Source organism: Cydia fagiglandana, chromosome 4, assembly GCF_963556715.1.
Source record: "Cydia fagiglandana chromosome 4, ilCydFagi1.1, whole genome shotgun sequence".
Taxonomy (NCBI): Eukaryota; Metazoa; Arthropoda; class Insecta; order Lepidoptera; family Tortricidae; genus Cydia; species Cydia fagiglandana.
This window is the reverse complement of record NC_085935.1, coordinates 20,355,200-20,375,711: the sequence shown is the minus strand read 5'-3', so window position 1 is coordinate 20,375,711 and position 20,512 is coordinate 20,355,200. Positions and strand designations below refer to the sequence as shown.

At 39.2% G+C, this 20,512-nt stretch overlaps 1 protein-coding gene across 3 annotated transcripts; it reads left to right on the top strand.

Annotated features, from left to right (window-relative positions):
• Window positions 1-13,901: 13,901 nt before the first annotated feature.
• On the top strand, window positions 13,902-19,096 carry LOC134664189 (organic cation transporter protein-like). 3 transcript variants are annotated; one of them, XM_063520778.1, is made up of 6 exons: window positions 13,902-16,006; window positions 16,274-16,505; window positions 16,820-17,075; window positions 17,161-17,790; window positions 17,985-18,166; window positions 18,624-19,096. In XM_063520778.1, exons 1-6 carry the CDS (start codon window positions 15,849-15,851, stop codon window positions 18,828-18,830), a joined length of 1,665 nt encoding a protein of 554 aa, XP_063376848.1. In that variant the 5' UTR covers window positions 13,902-15,848; the 3' UTR covers window positions 18,831-19,096. The 3 variants fall into 3 exon arrangements, with proteins under 3 accessions (XP_063376848.1, XP_063376849.1, XP_063376847.1); XM_063520779.1 differs by having other exon boundaries at window positions 16,265-16,505; window positions 17,161-17,679; XM_063520777.1 differs by having other exon boundaries at window positions 16,265-16,505.
• Window positions 19,097-20,512: the final 1,416 nt, after the last annotated feature.

Here is a 20,512-nt window from a genome sequence, read left to right as displayed (position 1 = left end):
CTCAACAAGACCTTGGACACAAGTTAGTACTCAGGGTCTGATGATGGAGCTGGACTGTGGCCACGGGTACCAGTCTACCATGTAACTGAACCACTTCGTGTTTGGGCTCGTTTGATTCGTCGCAACAAGATCTTTGACACAAGATACTACTCAGGGTCTGATGATGGAGCTCGAAGGTGGCGACGGGTACCAGTCTATCACATAACTGAACCACTTCGTGTTTGGTTTATCACCTAGTGTCAAAGATCTTGTTGAGACGAATCAAACGAGCCTAAACACGAAGTGGTTTAGTTGCATGGTTGATTGGTACCGGGACCACCTTCCAGCTCCATCATCAGACTCTGAGTATCACCTAGTGTCAAAGATCTTGTTGAGACTAATCAAACGAGCCTAAACACAAAGTGGTTTAGTTGCATGGTTGATTGGTACCGGTGACCACCTTCCGGCTCCATCATCAGACCCTGAGTACTATCTTGTGTCAAAGATCTTGTTGAGACGAATCGAACGAGCCCAAACACGAAGTGGTTTAGTTGCATGGTACCGGTGACCACCTTCCGGCTCCATCATCAGACTCTGAGTATCACCTATATAGTGTCAAAGATCTTGTTGAGATGAATAAAACGAGCCTAAACACGATGTGGTTTAGTTGTATGGTTGATTGGTAATGGTGACCACCTTCCAGCTCCATCATCAGACCCTGAGTACTGTCTTGTGTCAAAGATCTTGTTGAGACGAATCAAACGAGCCCAAACACGAAATGGTTTAGTTACATGAGAGACTGGTACCCGTGGCCACCTTCCAGCTCCATCATCAGACCCTGTGTGTCTTCAGTGTCAAAGATCTTGTTGAGACGAATCAAACGAGCCCAAACACGAAGTGGTTTAGTTACATGATAGACTGGTACCCGTGGCCACCTTCCAGCTCCATCATCAGACCCTGTGTATCTTCAGTTTCTTGTAACTTGTTTCTTGTAAATAAGCGAGTACCTATAATTTCTTTCGAGTAATATACGTTCATAAGTACGAGTATGGGGCTATTCATAAAGTACGTCGTTTCAAATGGGAGGAGGGAGGGAGGGGGTCTGGACATCGGATGATGGTAGCATGACGTAGGAGGAAACAGAGTCATCCGAAGCATGATTTTTGGATGATTTGAGGGATGGGGGGGTCAAAAATAGATGACGTAATTTATGAACAGCCCCTATGTACATTTGCACTGCATTTAGTATTTTCGTACTTACCAAATAACAGTTTTAGGACTTTATAAGTTAAGTACAGTTAGTGTTGTTATGGTTGATTTCATTATGCTTCGCGAAGGATCAAGAATGTTTAATCCATCATTGTAGTGCGAGTGTGGTAGAAGGGATCGGAATACTGAGCTCGCACGGCCTGCCGCAGCGCGTAAAATACCTAAACTCGCTCAACCCCGAAATGTAATAGCACTCTTGCCACTAATAAGTGATACGGGTTACGCTCGTAGCGCGTAGCCACCTTTTTGCCGTATGTAGCGCGCAGTGCACCCGACTGTCGGGTTCTTGGCCCTGAATATGTTAAAAGGGAGAAGCGGTCACCTTTGTCCAATTTCGTCTTAACCCCTAATAGCTTAGCGAGCCGTTGGGAATCTACTTCTACCTACGAATTCTCCGTCACTGATACATAAAAAAAAAACTTAACTATGTACATCCATAACTCAGGAACAAATTAACTATATGTGATAAACACCAAAAAATGCCCGTACAGTCAGCAGCAGAAGTTGCTAAGCGGTTCAGGTGTTCAAAATGATCTTGACGCGACTTTATTGTTAAGAGAATAAGATCGTGTCAAGGTAATTTTGAACACCTCGCCCGCGTAGCTACTTCTGCTGCTGACTGTACCAGTATTCTAACCCGTGACACATAATAAATAATAGTACTAAGTACAGAAGACTCACTCTCTAACAAAACGCGTCTGTTACGATCAGCACAGATATGGCCGCTAGGTGGCGCGGCTTATGGCAATCCCAAAATTGGGGCCAAACGGATGTACTTTTAGCTACCTGTAGCAAAGCGACGAAATCGCGGAGTGAGACACGCCTGCCCGTGACTTAATCCTGCTTCGAAGGCAGACTAGTACGGCTACCATCAGTTTGGCATTGATATAAACGCTGTCGTGAACGTAATTTACTTTCTATATATCTCTTTCGCACTAAATATGTCAGTACGAGCGAGATGCATAGAAAGTAAATTACGTTCACGATAGCGTTTAGGGGTCATCCATTAATTACATCACACGTTTAGGGGGAGGGAGGGGGTCAAGAAAATGTGACCTATTGTGACATGGGGGAGGGGGGAGACACAAACTTTGTGACGTCACTTTAACTTCATCAGTAACCGAAAATTTATTTAAATTATTTTATTCGCTGTGCATTTAAATAACAAGTTTTTAAAACGATAATCGTTTTTATTCGTTTAATTTTCTTTCCTAAGCAGTTTTGGGTTATAAAATTACTAATATTTATATCGTCAAAAATATTTTGATAAAATATTAATAATACTTAGGTACTTACTTAATTCGATTTGGCGATTTCGTAGAAAAAATGTGACGTCACACTAGGGGGGAGGGGTTTGCCAAATGTGACCAAGTGTGATAAGGAGGGGGGGAGGGGTCAAAAAACCTAGAAATTCGTGTGACGTAATTAATGGATGACCCCTTATGTCAATGCCAAACTGATGGTAGTCGTATAGGCTAGGAGGCCGTTAAAATTTACCCATATTGGTTTGGAAACAAAACAATGGCTATTCGCGCGTCCAAATACCGGATGACGGCACCGTAAGTGCCGGCACGGATTTCTATTGTAGCGGCCGTATTACATAAGCGAGTTTGCATTGCAGATTGCTTTCAGCGCAATGCAAATACTAATAGCTGCGTAGGGCTGGACGAAAAAAAGCCGAAACCGGATTTTCGGCGACCGATGGATGATAGTAACAAAGACATAATATATGTAACTTCCTATAAGATTAATAAAGTCTAAGGAAAAAACATGCCTCGGAAATCAAGAAAAAGTCATTCCCGGATAGATGGCGCACAAAGCTTTGGCCTATGCTCGGCTAGATGGCACGACGACACCGTTTCCTTATTTAACAATTTTAACACATAGATATCAGTGAATGAAATACCCATGTACATGTATAAAAATAATAACATCATTTATCCATATATACGCTTTTTTGATAATTTTATACGTTTTCATTTTGAGTTTTAGTCCTGTGTCGATAGATGGCAGTAAATTTACTGTGACTACAAAATTTACTATTACAGGACCCCTCTAGGGGAGACCGGGTATGGAAGTCACATTTTAGTTCTTTTGCTTTTTTTAATACTATTTTTTTAGTTTAGGATGATCAATTGTATATTAATAGATACTCAATTTATCGTAATTTCAAAATAGGTTCAAACTTTGTCGCTAACATGACGTATTAAGGAAATATGTTCTTTTTTATAAAAAAAGAACATATTTCCAGTACCAGTATTCTAAATGCCAGCACCAGTATTCTAACCCGTGACTTAAATCCTGCTTCGAAGGCGGACTAGTACCTACGGCTACCATCAGTTTGGCATTGATATAAACGCTGTCGTGAACGTAATTTACTTTATATATATCTCTTTCGCACTAATATGTCAGTACGAGCGAGATGCATAGAAAGTAAATTACGTTCACGATAGCGTTTATGTCAATGCCAAACTGATGGTAGTCGTATAGGCTAGGAGGCCGTTAAAATTTACCCATTGGTTTGGAAACAAAACAATGGCTATTCGCGCGTCCGAATACCGGATGACGGCACCGTAAGTGCCGGCACGGATTTCTATTGTAGCGGCCGTATTACATATTACTAAGCGAGTTTGCATTGCAGATTGCTTTCAGCGCAATGCAAATACTAATAGCTGCGTAGGGCTGGGGCGAAATCGAGCCGAAACCGGATTTTCGGCGACCGATATATGGTAGTAGTAAAGGGGCCCCCAGATTACCAGTACGGCTACCATCAGTTTGGCATTGACATAAACGCTATCGTGAACGTAATTTACTTTCTATATATCTCTTTCGCACTAATATGTCAGTACGAGCGAGATGCATAGAAAGTAAATTACGTTCACGTTAGCGTTTATGTCAATGCCAAACTGATGGGAGCCGTGCAGTTCTCCGGACGATATCAGCCAGTCAGTTGTTCACGTTTTGCGTTTAACTGACAGGCTGATATCGTCCGGGGGACTGGTTCTGTGGGCCCCTTTAAACTTGTCTTCTCTTTAAGGAAAATCTTTCAAAACGCTTTATATTTACTGTCCCACCTGCGATAGAGTATTTAAATTTAATTTCTATAAATATCAATATCAATATCAATATCAAAGGTAAGTTCGGCTTTGCCAGCCATATCAGAGCTCACGCTCGTAATTAGCTAGGATCGCGGTCACCGATTACGGCATAGAAGGGCAATATTCGGCGATATTTTAAGTATTTTAACACCACGATGCGTAGGGCTGGGCAAAGGCGTACCGAAACCGAATTATATTACCTATATTCCTTGTACAACTTTATTTGGAACACAAAAAAGCGCTCTTATATTAAACAAAAGACAGTTTTGTATGTATACACAATGTGTGTAATATCAAATCCGTTCATTTTCGCCGAAACCTGATCCCATCTCTAGTGGCGTCCATTCCATTGTACACTTCAGAGGTGTTAACTCCATCGCTTACGTAGTTTTAGCGAATTAAGTACTTAATACCTAGTTAGAACACAGGGCTATGAGTATCTGCGAAAATCGAAGTTCGTAAACTTCGAGCTAAGGGGTCATCCATTAATTACGTCACACGTTTAGGGGGAGGGAGGGGGTCAAGAAAATGTGACATATTGTGACATGGGGGAGGGGGGAGACACAAACTTTGTGACGTCACTTTAACTTCATCAGTAACCGAAAATTTATTTAAATTATTTAGTTCGCTGTACATTTAAATAACAAGTTTTTAAAACGAAAATAGTTTTTAATCGTTTAATTTTCTTTCCTAAGCAGTTTTGGGTTATAAAATTACTAATATTTATATCGTCAAAAATATTTTGATAAAATATTAATAATACTTAGGTACTTACTTAATTCGATTTGGCGATTTCGTAGAAAAAATGTGACGTCACACTAGGGGGGGAGGGGTTTGCCAAATGTGACCAAGTGTGATAAGGGGGGGGGAGGGGTCAAAAAACCTAGAAATCTGTGTGACGTAATTAATGGATGACCCCTTAAAAGTGTCATTCCATGGAACTTGCTAACTATGTAAACAAAAGTCCCTAGTAAATTCATCATTTTTGACAGTTTCAATATGGCGGTTTGTTTACATAGTTAGCAAGTTCCATAGAATGACGCTTTACTACTTATCTTTTTAGCACTCTAATTACGCCCTCATCGGAGCAAAAGAGCAATTATTTTTGATATGCTACAAGATTTAAGTACATCTATAAATTTTATAGATGTACTTAAATCTAGACATGTGACAACGAAATTTCTATTTCGATGTAACTAGGTCCCATTATTTACGGATCTAGAGGTCACTATACACTGGCGTTCAAGAATTTGATACGCTCGCGCTCGCGCTGCCAATAGAAACGGAATACACTCGAGGACAAAAACACCGGCGAGGCAAATTGAATTTTTATACATACGTCCGGCACGGGCATTCTGCCTTTGGAGCGTCCTCGTATTTATTAAGTGTGACACTTGTTTTGTCCGCGATTGTAAGCTTGAATAATTGACGACTATTGAGATCGTTACGCATTTAAATAAACACACTTTTTGACTTGTTGCAGATGAAATTATTTTACTTTTAATTTGGTATCATCATAATATGTATGTAAATGTACAAGATATTATAAACAGTTCTTCGCGAGCTTAATTATTTGTACCTAGGGACCTTGACTATCTGATGTAACCTGACACTTAGCGGCAATTGCTCATTTTCTAAACATTATATCCAACACATCATTTATTATCAAAAATAATTAGACATAATTTCTTTATTACTTACTATAATAAATAAATAAGTAGTATGAATTGATAATGAGTAAATTTATCGCTTTTTGTGAAGTCATAATTTTATTATACTAATTTTTCGAGGAGCAATTTGATGACCCGTAATCTAAATTAATTTTTTATTAAGCTAAATCGTCTGCAAACGATACCAAAATGCTTAGCAATAAAATCACTGTAAAAATGCTTAGCAATCAAAAACTTACTGTAGTTCTAGTCTCGCCAAGTTTCCACTTTTGTTTAGATATTTTTATAGTCTTAATCTGACACTAATGACAAACATAAAACACATAACTTACGTATAATGACTGCGCACATGCCATCACGCCCATATCACTTGTAGGGTAAGATGCATTATAAGTATATGTCATTACAAATTGCCACCCCAAATTGTGCAGGTCAAGGAGCCGACATAAAACACACGTCACTCATAACATAACCGCTTATTACAGCCCTCGAATAACGGCAGTTTAGTGATGTGACATCACTTTGCATTAGGAATGTTCCTGGAAACATGCTCGGGAATAATGCTGACAGGAAACGGGAATATTGAAAAATTTTGAGTCCCATTCAACTTACTTGAAAATTACATTTAACAGGTTACTGTAAGCTGTAACTGATCGACAATGTAGGCGTATTATTTAGTAATGAAATAGTTTTCATGACATTTGTTTTTAAATATAAATCTTTTGTAATATCCAAGGTACCTGTAATATTTCTGGAGACATCCTTAATTCCTTACCGTAAAAGTAATATGGCGTGATACTTAGATATGGCTAGGTTGATATCTATCCATATCGCGTGGCATAGCGTGATCGCCATATTTCTTTTTTGGTATTAGGTTACGGGGAAATGGTAAATGAAGTCAATCTTTGACATTTGTACATTTTGGAAAGGAAATTCCCGTTATACCTATCGAATCCACCCAGCCATAGGTATATGGATAGCCACGGTACATCACTAGAATTACAGCGGTAATAGCGCGTAATATTCGGCGATATTTTAACTCCGTTAGTGTTACCAAAAACAATCAAAATTCCTATAAAATGTTATTCCCTAGCACAACACTAAGAGACGAACTAGAATTACAGCGGTAATAGCGCGTAATATTTGGCGTGGAGTACCTAATATTCGGCGATATTTTAGGTATTTTATCTCCATGTTACAATGTTCCAATAAGTAACACAATATTCCCTAGCACAACACTAAGAGACGAACTAGAATTACAGCGGTAATAGCGCGTAATATTTGGCGTGGCGTAATATTCGGCGATATTTTAACGCCGGCAATGGACGCCGGAATGGCGATAATCAGATGGCGGACGGCTACTTGAGGGGGAATAGAGTAAACTAGACCAGAGGGGTAGTTTATGAGGGGGAATTACTTTCTCAATAATTATTACGTTGAATTAATGCAACAGTACAGTCAGCATAAAAAGTAGTATATCAGACTATGCCTTAATAGTATCTACTATTGTCTTATAGCTTAACAAAAAGAGATTGATATACATATTATATAGATTAATGTGTTTATTTGTTTGCCACAATCATCATCATCATCATTTCAGCCTATATACGTCCCACTGCTGAGCACAGGCCTCCTCTCATGCGCGAGAGGGCTTGGCCTATAGTCCCCACGCTAGCCCAATGCGGATTGGGGACTTCACATACACCTTTGAATTTCTTCGCAGATGTATGCAGGTTTCCTCACGATGTTTTCCTTCACCGAAAAGCTAGTGGTAAATATCAAATGATATTTCGTACATAAGTTCCGGAAAACTCATTGGTACGAGCCAGGATTTGAACCCGCGACCTCCGGATTGAAAGTCAGACGTCATATCCACTCGGCCACCACTGCTTTTTGCTGTTTGCCACAATACACTAGAATATTGACATAAAAAAAAATATCCAGAGAAAAAAACAGAAAATACAAAATACAAATAACAGTCACACAGATTTTGACGAAATAGACAAAGAAAGAAAAAATACGTTACACATAAATACTGTTTTAAACAAAAAGACATGCTGTGTGCGTCGCAGTAATATAGAACAATTAAACGATTACTTCTAAACGCAAACGGTCGAGTTATATTTCTATTTGGAAAAGTTAGTTGTGGGTGTAAGCAGATACTTTTGGTGCATTGTTTCATACGTTGTTCAATTGATCAAAGTTGTCATGTCATTGTGTTACTGACCGGATTTTTGACATTTGCGGCAGCAATGCAGCCGACAGCAATGTCGCTCCGCAATATTAACGCAGTAACGCTGGAGTAGTTTGATTTCGAATGGTAGGTATCTTAACATCATCATCATTTAAGAGACATCTGTAAGACACTACATTTGCTTTTGCTTTTAGTTGGTGTGTATGTGCTTGTTCGTGGTTTTCCTCTTCCTTTTCTCGCTTCGACCTTCTAATATAGTTTTAACAGAAAGTGTCGTGTCTAATTACGTGACCTCGTCTATTCTCTATGGCCTCCTCAGTAGGTTTCTCTTAACAAACATATTATAATATATTCTCGATAGTCTATACTTACCTACTCTTTGCCCCATTCCGGGGCAACTCAAGAGCATGTGACATATGGGGCGCGGGTGCGGTTGAGTCCGTGACAAATGTGGTCGCGTGCGTCTATACCTGACATGCGGTATATCTATATCTAGCTCATGTGAACGTTATCTAATGTATACTATTACTATTTATGTAGTATGTAGTATACCTATGTATACTGCCTTATTATTGTAGTCACCGTGGTAATATTTGGCTTCTTAATCCTTATTTTACTCGTAATGCTGAAGTGATTAGTGATTACATTATAAAGCCATCCATATTATACGCCGGCTACTAGCCTTGGTCACTTTTTCTTCTTATATGACAATTATTTCGGTTTATAAGAGCCAACAGGAGTGGTCATTTCTCCATACAAACGTACTCCTCGTTTTCCTCCGTGGTTTTTGAAGCTAGAGCAATGATTTTTTCAACACAGATTAATATTGTCTATATCTGTGTCGCACCGTTTTGCTTTTTTTGATATTTTTGTTTTTTAAGGCGCTAGAGCCCTTCAAAAATGCCCAAAATGGCCTAATTGACTATGCCGCAATGAGAGGCGTGGCATTCAAAACTGATATCAATTAGCCAAAAAAACAAAACGGTCCGACACAGATAATTTCATAATCATTTAGATTTCCAAATTTGGTTACGATTGGTTAAGTTTTGGAGGAGGAAACAGAGGAGTACGAAACCTCGATTTTTGAGATTTTTACGCAGGATGTTTCGCCTTGTCCTTATCGCACTACTTTTAGGTGCCGCTTCCGTTAGCGAGACGGGTACCTATATTTACCTAAAATATTTAAAACTCAGCTCCTGTTTCGTCATAAGGACAAGAGTCAATGTTTTAAATGAAAATTATGCTAACTGGCGTGCATAAGTTCATCATCAACAAAATTAATTTATCTCCAACACAATATTAGTCATAATAACCATATCAAAATATGTGTATAATCTCGCACGGCAGAGTAACGCCAAGTATGTTAACTCCACCACTCACGCGAAATAGAATTATTTGACGGCACGGCCATGTATGTGGCGTAATTAATTGTCAACGTCCGTCCAAAGGCCATATTCCTTTAGAAACAAAGGCCAAATTAGCATAGCTTCGTTTGCATGAGATTATCACGGTGCATGTGCAGGTTTTAGTTTTAATGGCAGCGTTATGCGAGTAATTTTGTGTAATGTGAAACCGTCGCTTTGAGCGGCATTATGAACGTGAGTTATTTTTATTAGTTGCGGACTTGGCGGTTTTTTATGAGATTTGGTAATATGAGAAGTTAAAGGAGTTTATATATTATGTTCAAGTGTACAGAATATATTAAGGCTCAGTTTATAATATATTTAAAATAATAAGCTAGGCGGAGTCGACTTTCAAAATGATGAAACTGAACAACAATTGCTAGGGTTTCTTGTCAAAAATTATATAAATAACTGTTATAGCACTAACGTTATAAGTACTCGTAGTATTATGCTAAATTAATAGATAATTGTTCACTTGGAGGATATAACCAACGCCGACGCCTGGAGACGCCTTGTCTGTAATTTTTTTTGCAAAAATCAGTCTGCGGATTTTGTAGCCTGTGTCGCCATGTAAACGTCAGTCCATACAATGTGTATGACCCTTGGTCATAGAGTTTCGACAGTGGGGAACGCCTGTTAATGACCACTCCGTTTGGTTATATCCTCCAAGATTGTTCATGATAACTATTAGGTTACAGCACACAGTTACAAAGTTACTATGGTTCACTTAAAGAAGTTCATAAAAAAGTAAAAAGAAAAACAAGACAAAGTATTAAAAAAAGTTCTATTAAAACTATATTATTATGAAAATGACACAGGTAGGTATGTACCTAAAAAAACCGGGCAAGTGCGAGTCGGACTCGCGCACGAAGGGTTCCGTACCATAAAGCAAAAAAAACGGAAAAAAATGCAAAAAGAAAACGGTCACCCATCAAAGTACTGACCACGCCCGACGTTGCTTAACTTTGGTCAAAAATCACATTTGCTGTATGGGAGCCCCACTTAAATCTTTATTTTATTCTGTTTTTAGTATTTGTTGTTATAGCGGCAACAGAAATACATCATCTGTGAAAATTTCAAATGTCTACCTATCACGGTTCGTGAGATACAGCCTGGTGACAGACAGACGGACGGACGGACGGATGGACGGACGGACGGACGGACGGACGGACGGACGGACGGACAGCGAAGTCTTAGTAATAGGGTCCCGTTTTACCCTTTGGGTACGGAACCCTAAAAATGGTACTTACATATATCACTAGCTAGTACAGTTAGCATTTTCCTGTTATTACCCAAACGAAATTCCAGCAAACTCACTAAGGTCAGCGCAATTCAATAAAACAAAAAACAACCCCCAATAAATTCCACATCGGGACATATTACTTAAGGGTACAATTCCTAATCGAGTTACAGACTCCATTGTTTGGCCACAAGTTTATTATCTTTCGGCGAAGATACTCGGAAAATATGCCGCCGAAGACAATATTTTCGCTTATCTGTGGTAATTTATGCGAGAACTTTGGAAAGTTGGCCGCTTAGAGCCCATCGCGGCTGATGTCGATTTGCGATTGCGATAGAATTCGGTGGGTTGATACGTGACGTGTTTCATTATTAGGGCTTCAAAGTGGCTTAATTCAGTAATGTACTTAAGGTGTTTAATGTTTTGACCCACTTTTACAATCTCTTCTTCTTGTTCGGGTCACTCTTGACAGAGCGGTCGTGGTCATCATTGGATATCTCCCTTTGTGACACGTTTGACGGCTCGCCTCCACTCCTCCCTGACGGCTGCGCGTTTAGCGCATTCGTGCAAGGGGCCGTCCATTGCTGCCTTTATTTGATCCGTCCACCTCATGGGCGACCTTCCTCGCGCTCGGGTACCTTCTACTCTGCCCTGCACCACCAGTCGCTCTATGGATACATCTCCACGTCGACTTTTAGGATAACAATCAATAATATCAACTTAAGACCACAGATTACTAGTTCGCCGGACGATATGAGCCTGTCAGTTGTTCGGAGCTGTCAAATTTTGCGTTTAACTGACAGGCCGATATCGTCCGGCGGACTGGTAATCAGTGGGAGAGTGGGAGTGGGAATCCTTAGAGATGTCTAAAATGTTTCATTAACGATAATTATTTAGTTTGCGGTCGCACGCTTTCCGACTGAAATGTAAAGGCAGGGTTCCACCAGGTGTACGGGACAAGCATTTTTGTCCAGAATAGGTGCCGTACATGCTCGTGCCGTACACATATTTAAATATTTAATAACTTGTCATTTTTCAAAATTTTTGTAATATTTAATTACGTGTCAATTTTCATGTATCATCACATCATTATAATAACTAAACATTGGTGCAACCGCGCATCGACGTTATTTTCTATAGCGATAACTAGTTAGCGTTAACGTCTAGACGTTGACGCTCAAAAGACGTGTGGTGTGTCCTTAAGAACTGCATTCGTCTTAAGTCGTCTTTCACAGCTTTGTAACCCGTCACTCGTCTGCGGTCTAGACTCCAGCGTCTCTAGACAAACAAACACACAAACTCAAGCACTAGATACATGCGTGTGCGGTTTCAAAGGATTTTCCCGTGGCTCTCATTGATATAACGTTGGAATGCGTTATAGGTATTTGATCCTGGACTTGAGGCGCGACATGCATTTTATTTAGCAGCCATTTGGAGCAGAAGGATGGTAATATTTAGAAATAGAAATAGAAATAGAAATATATTTATTAGCCATTAAATGTGGTATACAATATTTATTTACAATTTTCAGGCCAATTTTTAGTCATCGTGCATCTCGTTTGCACTTCTGCTACCGCTTCACTAATATCTACATGTACAGACATGTACGAGCAAAATGTACATTCTCAGGGCCCGATTCGGATTTTGAAATAGACATCTATTAGATATCTTTTAGACATCACCAAGATACGATAACGATATGCTTAAGATCTAACCTGTCAAATTTGACATTTGCGCGATTCTGGAGATACTCTTGAACGATTTCCACAGGATATGACTTAGAGATCCAATTCACATCTAATAATAGATATCTTACTCTATCTAACGTAAAAGTGACATTGGTTGCCCGAATTTCGCTGCAAAAGAGAACTAGTTGATATCTAAACTATAAAGTATCTAGAATGCATCTAGTACGTGTCGTCTCTTTTGAATATCTTGAAGTTCGAATACGGCAGTCAGTTGAGAATTGAAATCAGTTTTCAAAGTTCAAGTGGCCTTCACTTTATTGACCATATAAAAGTCCAATCAAAAATGTTTTATTTATAAATTGCTGGAGCGCTGGTGAGAGCGTGCGATTATCAATCCGGATATCGCGGGTTCAAACCCCGGCTCGTACCAATGAGTTTTTCGGAACTTATGTACGAAATAGCATGAGATATTTACCAGTCTCTTTTCGATGAAGGAAAACATCGGGAGGACGCCGGACTAATCCCAACAAGGTTTATTTCCGCCTCTGGGTCAGATGGTCGTCGCTTTCGTAAAAACTAGTGCCTACACCAATTCTCGGGATTAGTTGCCAAGCTGACCCCAGGCTCCCATGAGCCGTGGCAAAAAGCCGGGATAACTCCAGGAAGTGATTTATAAATTATTTCCCTGCAGTTCGGCAAATCCAGCTATAATGGCTCCTCTACACGATGGGCCAACGCCGGCCAATCCAAAGGACGCATTTATGCGTTAGAGGGAGCAAGCGATATTGCTATCTCATTCTACCGCATGGCATGGAGTGGCCGGCGCTGGCCCATCGTGTAGAGGAGCCATAAAACACTTCACCATCTATCATTTTGGAACATACACTGCCGTGACGTATAATAAAACCATTCGGTCCTCAAAACCCACAGATAAATAAACATTAGGACCCTTCTTTAGAGGCAGTGTTGCCAACTGGGATTTTGAAAAAATGCTAGACTAATGTCTAGATTATGCCAAAAATGCTAACATATCACTTGATATTAGACACTTAAAACACATACATTTTTCAAATTTGCCACTTTCTTCTATTGATAAGACTTGCTTGACCAGCTTTATATAGTCCGTCGACGTCCATCCGTCCACTTAAGTCAAAATTCATATGAAAATATGAACCACATAAGGCGATGGCGCATATATTATTGTTGCTGCCAAGTTGGTGCAAACTTGGCTTAGACTAAATTATGCTAAAAAATATGCCAGATGCTAAATGGGAAATTTTGGTGCCAAAGCGAGTGAAAATATGCCAGATCTGGCATCATTTATGCCAAGTTGGCAAGACTGTTTAGAGGGCGACAACTCTAATCGCTCACAGCGCCACCCTGTATGTGTGTGTATAGCCTCCTGTATTTAATGTGTTAAACGGTCACTATACAGGATGAACTGCGTTGGTATTTTTTTTAACACCGTACTAGGTATATTAATATGGGGGATAGGGGTAATAGAAGAGGGAGCCTTTGTTCAGCAGTGGACGTCTTATGGCTGAGATGATGATGATGATGAAGTATATTTGATGACTTTTGGTTCATAAAATATTACGGTTAATACCTACTTAATTTGGCAGTAGAGTTTTGATTGCCATTATTGGTTATTTGTTTGGGCCTGTACTTCTACTGACTTACGCTAGACTGGGCCGCGGCCGGGCCGGAGCTTTCGGCGCTTCGTTTTCTATGGAAAGCACCACGTGATCACCGGTCAGACATCATAAAAAATTACATGTCGGATGCCTCGGCCCGGGCACGGCCAGGTCTAGCGTGATTCATCCTTAACTGGTTCTTAATTTAAGACTCTCAAGCCAATGCGAATGTAGGTACAGATGTATATTGACATCAGGATGATGTCATTCTGACGCACTACACTGCTTTACAATAATTACAATGGTTTGCAAAGGAGGTTTCAAATATATGTTAATTTGTACTAATTTTCATTCCTAGCGTGTCCTAGCGTGGAGGCCTCGTTCAAAAAGACCAGATCACAGACCTCCAACAAGATGGGAGGATGACCTGCAGGCCCACTCTGGAGGAGAGAAGCAGCAAATAGGGCTGCTTGGAGGAGTTGGAGGAGATTTGGAGACTTTGGAGAGGCGTATTTATTTATTATTTATTTATTTAATCTTTATTGCACAAAAGAAAAATCTTATAGTACAAAAGGCGGACTTAATGCCATAAGGCATTCTCTACCAGTCAACCTTAGCAAAGCAGAGAGATTGTGAGCGGTGCTATAATTAGTACAACAGCAAAAACGAACAATAAATTACGTATAACATATTAATTACCTATACAAATATACTATACACATATACTATAATATATATATATACACACACACACACATATATATATATATATATATATATATAAATATATAAATAAATAACGACGTGTCGGCGTATGCCCAACAGTGGGCGCATACTCGCTGAGCAAGAAGAAGAAGAATTTTCATTCCACTGATGTCTGTTTGTTTCTTCGTAAGTTGTTTCCGCCACATTAAATTTCATTCTCTAATGCAAAAAAAAAATCACCACATAGGTACATTCTTCTGGTTAACCGTCGAAACTATAAATTTCCCTGCACAATTACATACAGACCGACATCTGGAATTTTCCTAAGGCGAGGGGACGTCACTAGGGGATGAAATTGTAGGCATTATTGTTTATGATTGCTATAATGATAAATGAATGCATGTTATTGCATTCTGTAAGAATAAACACGGCGAGTTTAAATTTAATAAATATTGGGTTAAGAATTTCTTTGTGATATTAAAATCCAGAACGCGTTGCTGACTGAAACTGGTTTAAATAATGATAACGATCAATAATATTAAATCATATAGATTAACGAAGAATATACTGTAATAAATTGCATATCATACATACACACCATATGTGTTTATATTTGTTATTGACACAAAACAAAATTAAATGCCCTTGCCCGAGTCGGAAAACCCATGAAAATGGCATTGGAATTTTAATTGTTATTTAAAGGAGATACTCTTACAATTGACTCAATTTACATATTTCGTACGTCATATATTATATACGGATATTGTTTAAACATAATTAATTATATTATTATGCGTGCTATAAATAGGTTGTTTTTGGTAAACGTTTTTTTTTTCATTTGTACGATGTTACGCATAGGCAAAACACGCATACTAGTATAATAATAAAGTAAAGACACTGATATCACTTTCCTACTTTTTATTGTAATAGTATATCTATCTGTATATGTTTACATACAAGCACATACGATGTCTAAGGATAATATAAACCTGGATCGGATACTAGTAGAAGAAGTGGGTTGGGGAAAGTTTCAGATCAAAGTGTTGGTGCTGTGTACTATTGTGGCATCGATGGCGGGACTGCAGATGTATTCCTACTTGTTCACACTAACGAAGTCCAGAACAAGGTATGAGTATGACATTAGAGATTGTTAAAAATAGAGCTTAATTTAGTATTTTCTATTTTAAGGCTTTTTATTGTTTAATAATTCTTTTTTATTCTTGAGCTTAATAAAATTCTGTATTTATAAAAACGTAAATTTTATTACAATGCGTTCACGGATAAGTTTTCCAAAGACAATCAGTTAAATTTAATTAAAAAATCTAAAATATGATGCTGATGGCACTATTGTTTGTAACATTCATAAAACAAAATATAATTCGAGTGATTCCAGATGTTTAATTCCCGAATGCGAGGATACCACTGCCCCAGACGTATTCTCTCCGCCTTGGATCCTGGAAGCGGTGCCAAGATCAGGCGACTCCTTCGATAATTGCCATCGTTTTCCACCAATACGAGTAAACACGTCAGTTTCTGTATCGTGCGTGGAAACCTTGTTTGACAAGAACGCTTCGGTACAATGCCAGGAGTATGTTTATGAGCAGAAAAATTCGGCTTATTTCGAGGTACCTTTTGTAAAGTATTTTTTTATAAAATAACCATAAACCCCATAATATAGGAGAACTTTTAATTCCACCATCAGCGCGGTAAGCCCTAAGTAAGTAAGTATTAACAGTCATCATTATTCTTTTGAGTATTTTATTTGGAGTCCGCCCTTCTGACATTTTTGCGCCATGATTATCCTATCCTAATATTGTACATCCTGAAATAATTTAGTGCTTTTAGTTCAGGTGCTGAACGTATTTTACATTGTATTTTCTTACAAATAATTGAAATATACGAGTAGGTACATAGTGAAGTTTACATTTTTTGATTACAGTTCAATCTAGCATGCGACGATTTACGACCATATCTAGTCGGGTCAGCCAGAATTTTAGGCTTGATGATTTCTTTGCCTATAAAAGGGTTTGTGGCTGACCGTTGGGGCCGGCGGCTGGCACTTGCCCTGACTGCCTTCAACCTGGCCTGGACTGGGACATTGACATGTGTTGCCGACTCCTATACCAGCTACACTTTGTTATCTTTTGTAGAATATCTTCTAGGATCGTGTTCTTTTACGTGTGCTTATATTTTAGGTTTGTCTTGGTTATACCTTACTATGACATAGTTGATCCAAATAATTCTACATAGATACTTAAAATGTTCTATCTTTTTTTCCAGCTATGGAATACGCGCGATCTAAATATCGAGTAGTAACTGGTGTCACCATAAGTACTTGTGCCGCTGTGGGAGAAATTATTTTAGGTCTGATAGCCTGGACAGAGCCTTATTGGAGACATTTGATTCTTATGATCTACGTACCTCAACTATTATTTATAATTTACTTTTGGATTGCGCCAGAATCTATTCGTTGGTTGATGAGCAAAGGTCGCTATGATGAATCTTTGGTCATTTTAAAAAAAGCTGCTGAAATGAACGGGAGTTCTATATCAGAAAATACTATGAAATTATTCTCGGAGACTAAAAAAGACATTCTTGAAAAGAAAGAGAAACATTCTTCAGAACCTTGGCTAGTGTGTTTAGTTTTCAAACATAAGCCGATATTACTGCGTTGTTTAGTAACACCAATGTGGTGGATTACGGCTAGTTTAATGCATTATGGCTTAACGATTTCTGCTGTGGGGATATCTGGCAACAAATATCTGAACTTTATAGCTGCAGTTGCTATCCAGATTCCAGGTGACTGGCTGTCTGTGTTGCTAATGGATAGAATTGGTAGAAAAGCATTAGTAATGGCAGGATTTTGGATAAGTGGAGCTTGTCAGTTTGCGTTCATATTTACATCCAGTAGTAAGTTAAGTCCTCTTTTATTCTAGTTTTTGCTTTTCTTTGGGCCATTAAAGTTGAAATATGACATAATATCGTATCAAGAAAAAAAAACTGACTAGCTCTCTGACTTTTAATATCCTAAACGCTCATTTAATTCTACATATACGTATTATATACCTTGTCGTTCATATATTCTCAACTGTGTCATTTTTCAGGAAATTACTGGCTGTCTTTATCAGTTTACCTGATCGGCAAGATGTGCATCTCGTGCGTCGCGACATCACTCTATGTGTACACCGCCGAGATGTATCCAACGCGGTATCGGGTCAGCTTTCTCGCTTACTCCTCCCTGATGGGAAAAGTTGGAAGCATCGTGGCGCCGCTTATGCCTGGCTTAGTGAGTATCTCATTTGAAAGGGTTGTCTTATAATAGTTATAATTTTGCGACATAGCACTAACAAGCGCCGAGCGCATTTTTTGGTCTTTTTCGTTTGGTACCAGCACCTGTCATCGTCATTCATATTTAATAATTACAATAAATTGGGATGTTCAATAAGACCTAGTTTCCCCTCTGAGTTGGAAGGTCAGACGGCAGTCGCTTTCGTAAAAACTAGTGCCTACGTCCAATTCTTGGGATTATATGTCAAGCGGACCCCAGGCTTATGATCCGTCGAAAAATGCCGAGATAACGCGAGGATAAAGAATAAATTGGGTTGTTCCTAGTCGTTTCACATGCCCAACCATGCTATCTGCCTTAATGTTTCTGCATCTTTTGGGCTTCCTCTTATTCTTAATTTTTCTTTCGTAAAAGTATAAGTATTATCTATTCAAGTTTAGATGAGCTATATTTCCAGGGTGCCCATACGTGGGAACATCTCCCATTCCTGATTTTCGGTGTGATGGCACTGGTTTCCGGGCTGCTGGTGCTGCTGGCTCCGGAGACCCTGGGCGCCACTCTGCCCGACACCATGGAACAGGCATCCCAGCTCGGGAAGGATTCATCCGTCCTGCGGTGCTTGAGGACGCTTGTGTTTAGAAGTAAAGTTTATTCGATAAGTTGAGTCAGTGTTTTATTATCAGGTGTACGATTTTGTCCCGGTTGCCGTCGAGACGGCGGGGCCTTGGTGTGCCGAGGCCAAAGCCTTTATTAATTATTAAGGATATAGGGCGACGCTTAAGGGATAGGGGCTGCGACCCTCGCTCTGGTTCTTTCCTTATCCAACAAATATCACTGGCCATTCAGCGGGGTAATGCCGCCAGTATTTTTGGCACATTTGATCCGGGAGACAATCAGAGTGGGGGGCAATATTTTATTTGTTAAGTTCGTTTTACTCATTCTTAGGTTTATTAACCGACTTCCATTTCATAGAAGGAGGAGGTTCTGTATTCGGTTGTGGCTATTTTTTTTTTTTTTTCTATGTACGTTCACCGATTACTCCGACATCCGTAGTCAGATTTGAGTAATTCTTTTTTTGTTTGAAAGGAGCTACCTCCGAGTTGGTCCCATTTTAATTTGGTTCTGTTCTGATGATGGGATCCATGAGGAATTGAGGGAACTCCTCAATTTTTAAAGGCACATGCATGGTGATTTGGGTGTTTTCTTAAGCAACTCGAGCATTTTCTCCCGAAAACCACCACTTTGATGAAGTAGACCTGATGATGATGATTGTTTTGATGATAATGATGATGATTTTTTAAATGTAGTATGTTCAGCGATTACTCCGGCACCTGTGATCCGATTTGAGTAATTCTTTTTTTGTTTGGAAGGAGTTACCTCCACGGTGTTTCCGTATTATTTTTGGTTCTGGTCTGATGATGGAATCCATGAGGAATTGAGGGAACTCCTCAGTTTTTAAAGGCACGTGTAAAGTGATTTCGGTGTTTTCTAAAGTAACTCGAGTATTTGCTTCCGAAAACCGCCAATTTGATGTAGTGCAAGTGTAGCCAAGTGTAGCCTTACCACGAGTTTGACATTGACATATTCGCTAAGTTAGCGACGCTAACGTCTTCGTAACTTACTATTTATGCATCTCGCTCGCACTAATATGCCAGTACGAGCGAGATGCAAAGAAAGTAAGTTACACACACGCTAGCGAATAAATCAATGTCAAACTCTTGGTAAGCTGGTAAGGCTACTGATCGGGGGTTAGGGTTAGGAGTTAAGGCGAAGCGAAGTTAAGGGAATGGCGGTTGAAGGGCTGCTGGTTCAGGGTCGAGGGGTTCATGGATCAGGGGTTGATGCGCTGTGAGGTAGAGTGATCGGGGAGTTGAGGGATTGGGTCAGCGGCGGGGCGGAGGATGGATTTAGTGTAGTGACAGGAATTATAATTTCCCAGACGGACTCGAAAAAATTCCTGATTAAGTACATATTTATTAAAGTAGGTACACGAATTTAGTTTTAATCATGATGTTGTTTTTCATTCATGCGTCACGCACTTAACAATGCGTTAAAAACTAAAAATGGAAAAATAAAAACTTTTTACAAAAAAAAGAAAACCGACTTCAAAAAGGATGAAATAAAATATTATCCTTTTTAAGTCTATGCGTTACCAACTGATATGTTTGAAGTCGGTGCCAAGCCAAGTAGTAACAATACCCGTCAAAAATAATCAGCTTTAAACCCCATTAGAACTGTACTAATGAGTATTATAAATGTGTAAGTAATTCTGTCTGCCTCTTTGTCGCCTTTTCATGGCTAAACCACTGAACCGCTTTAGGTGAAATTTGGCAAGAACGTAAATTC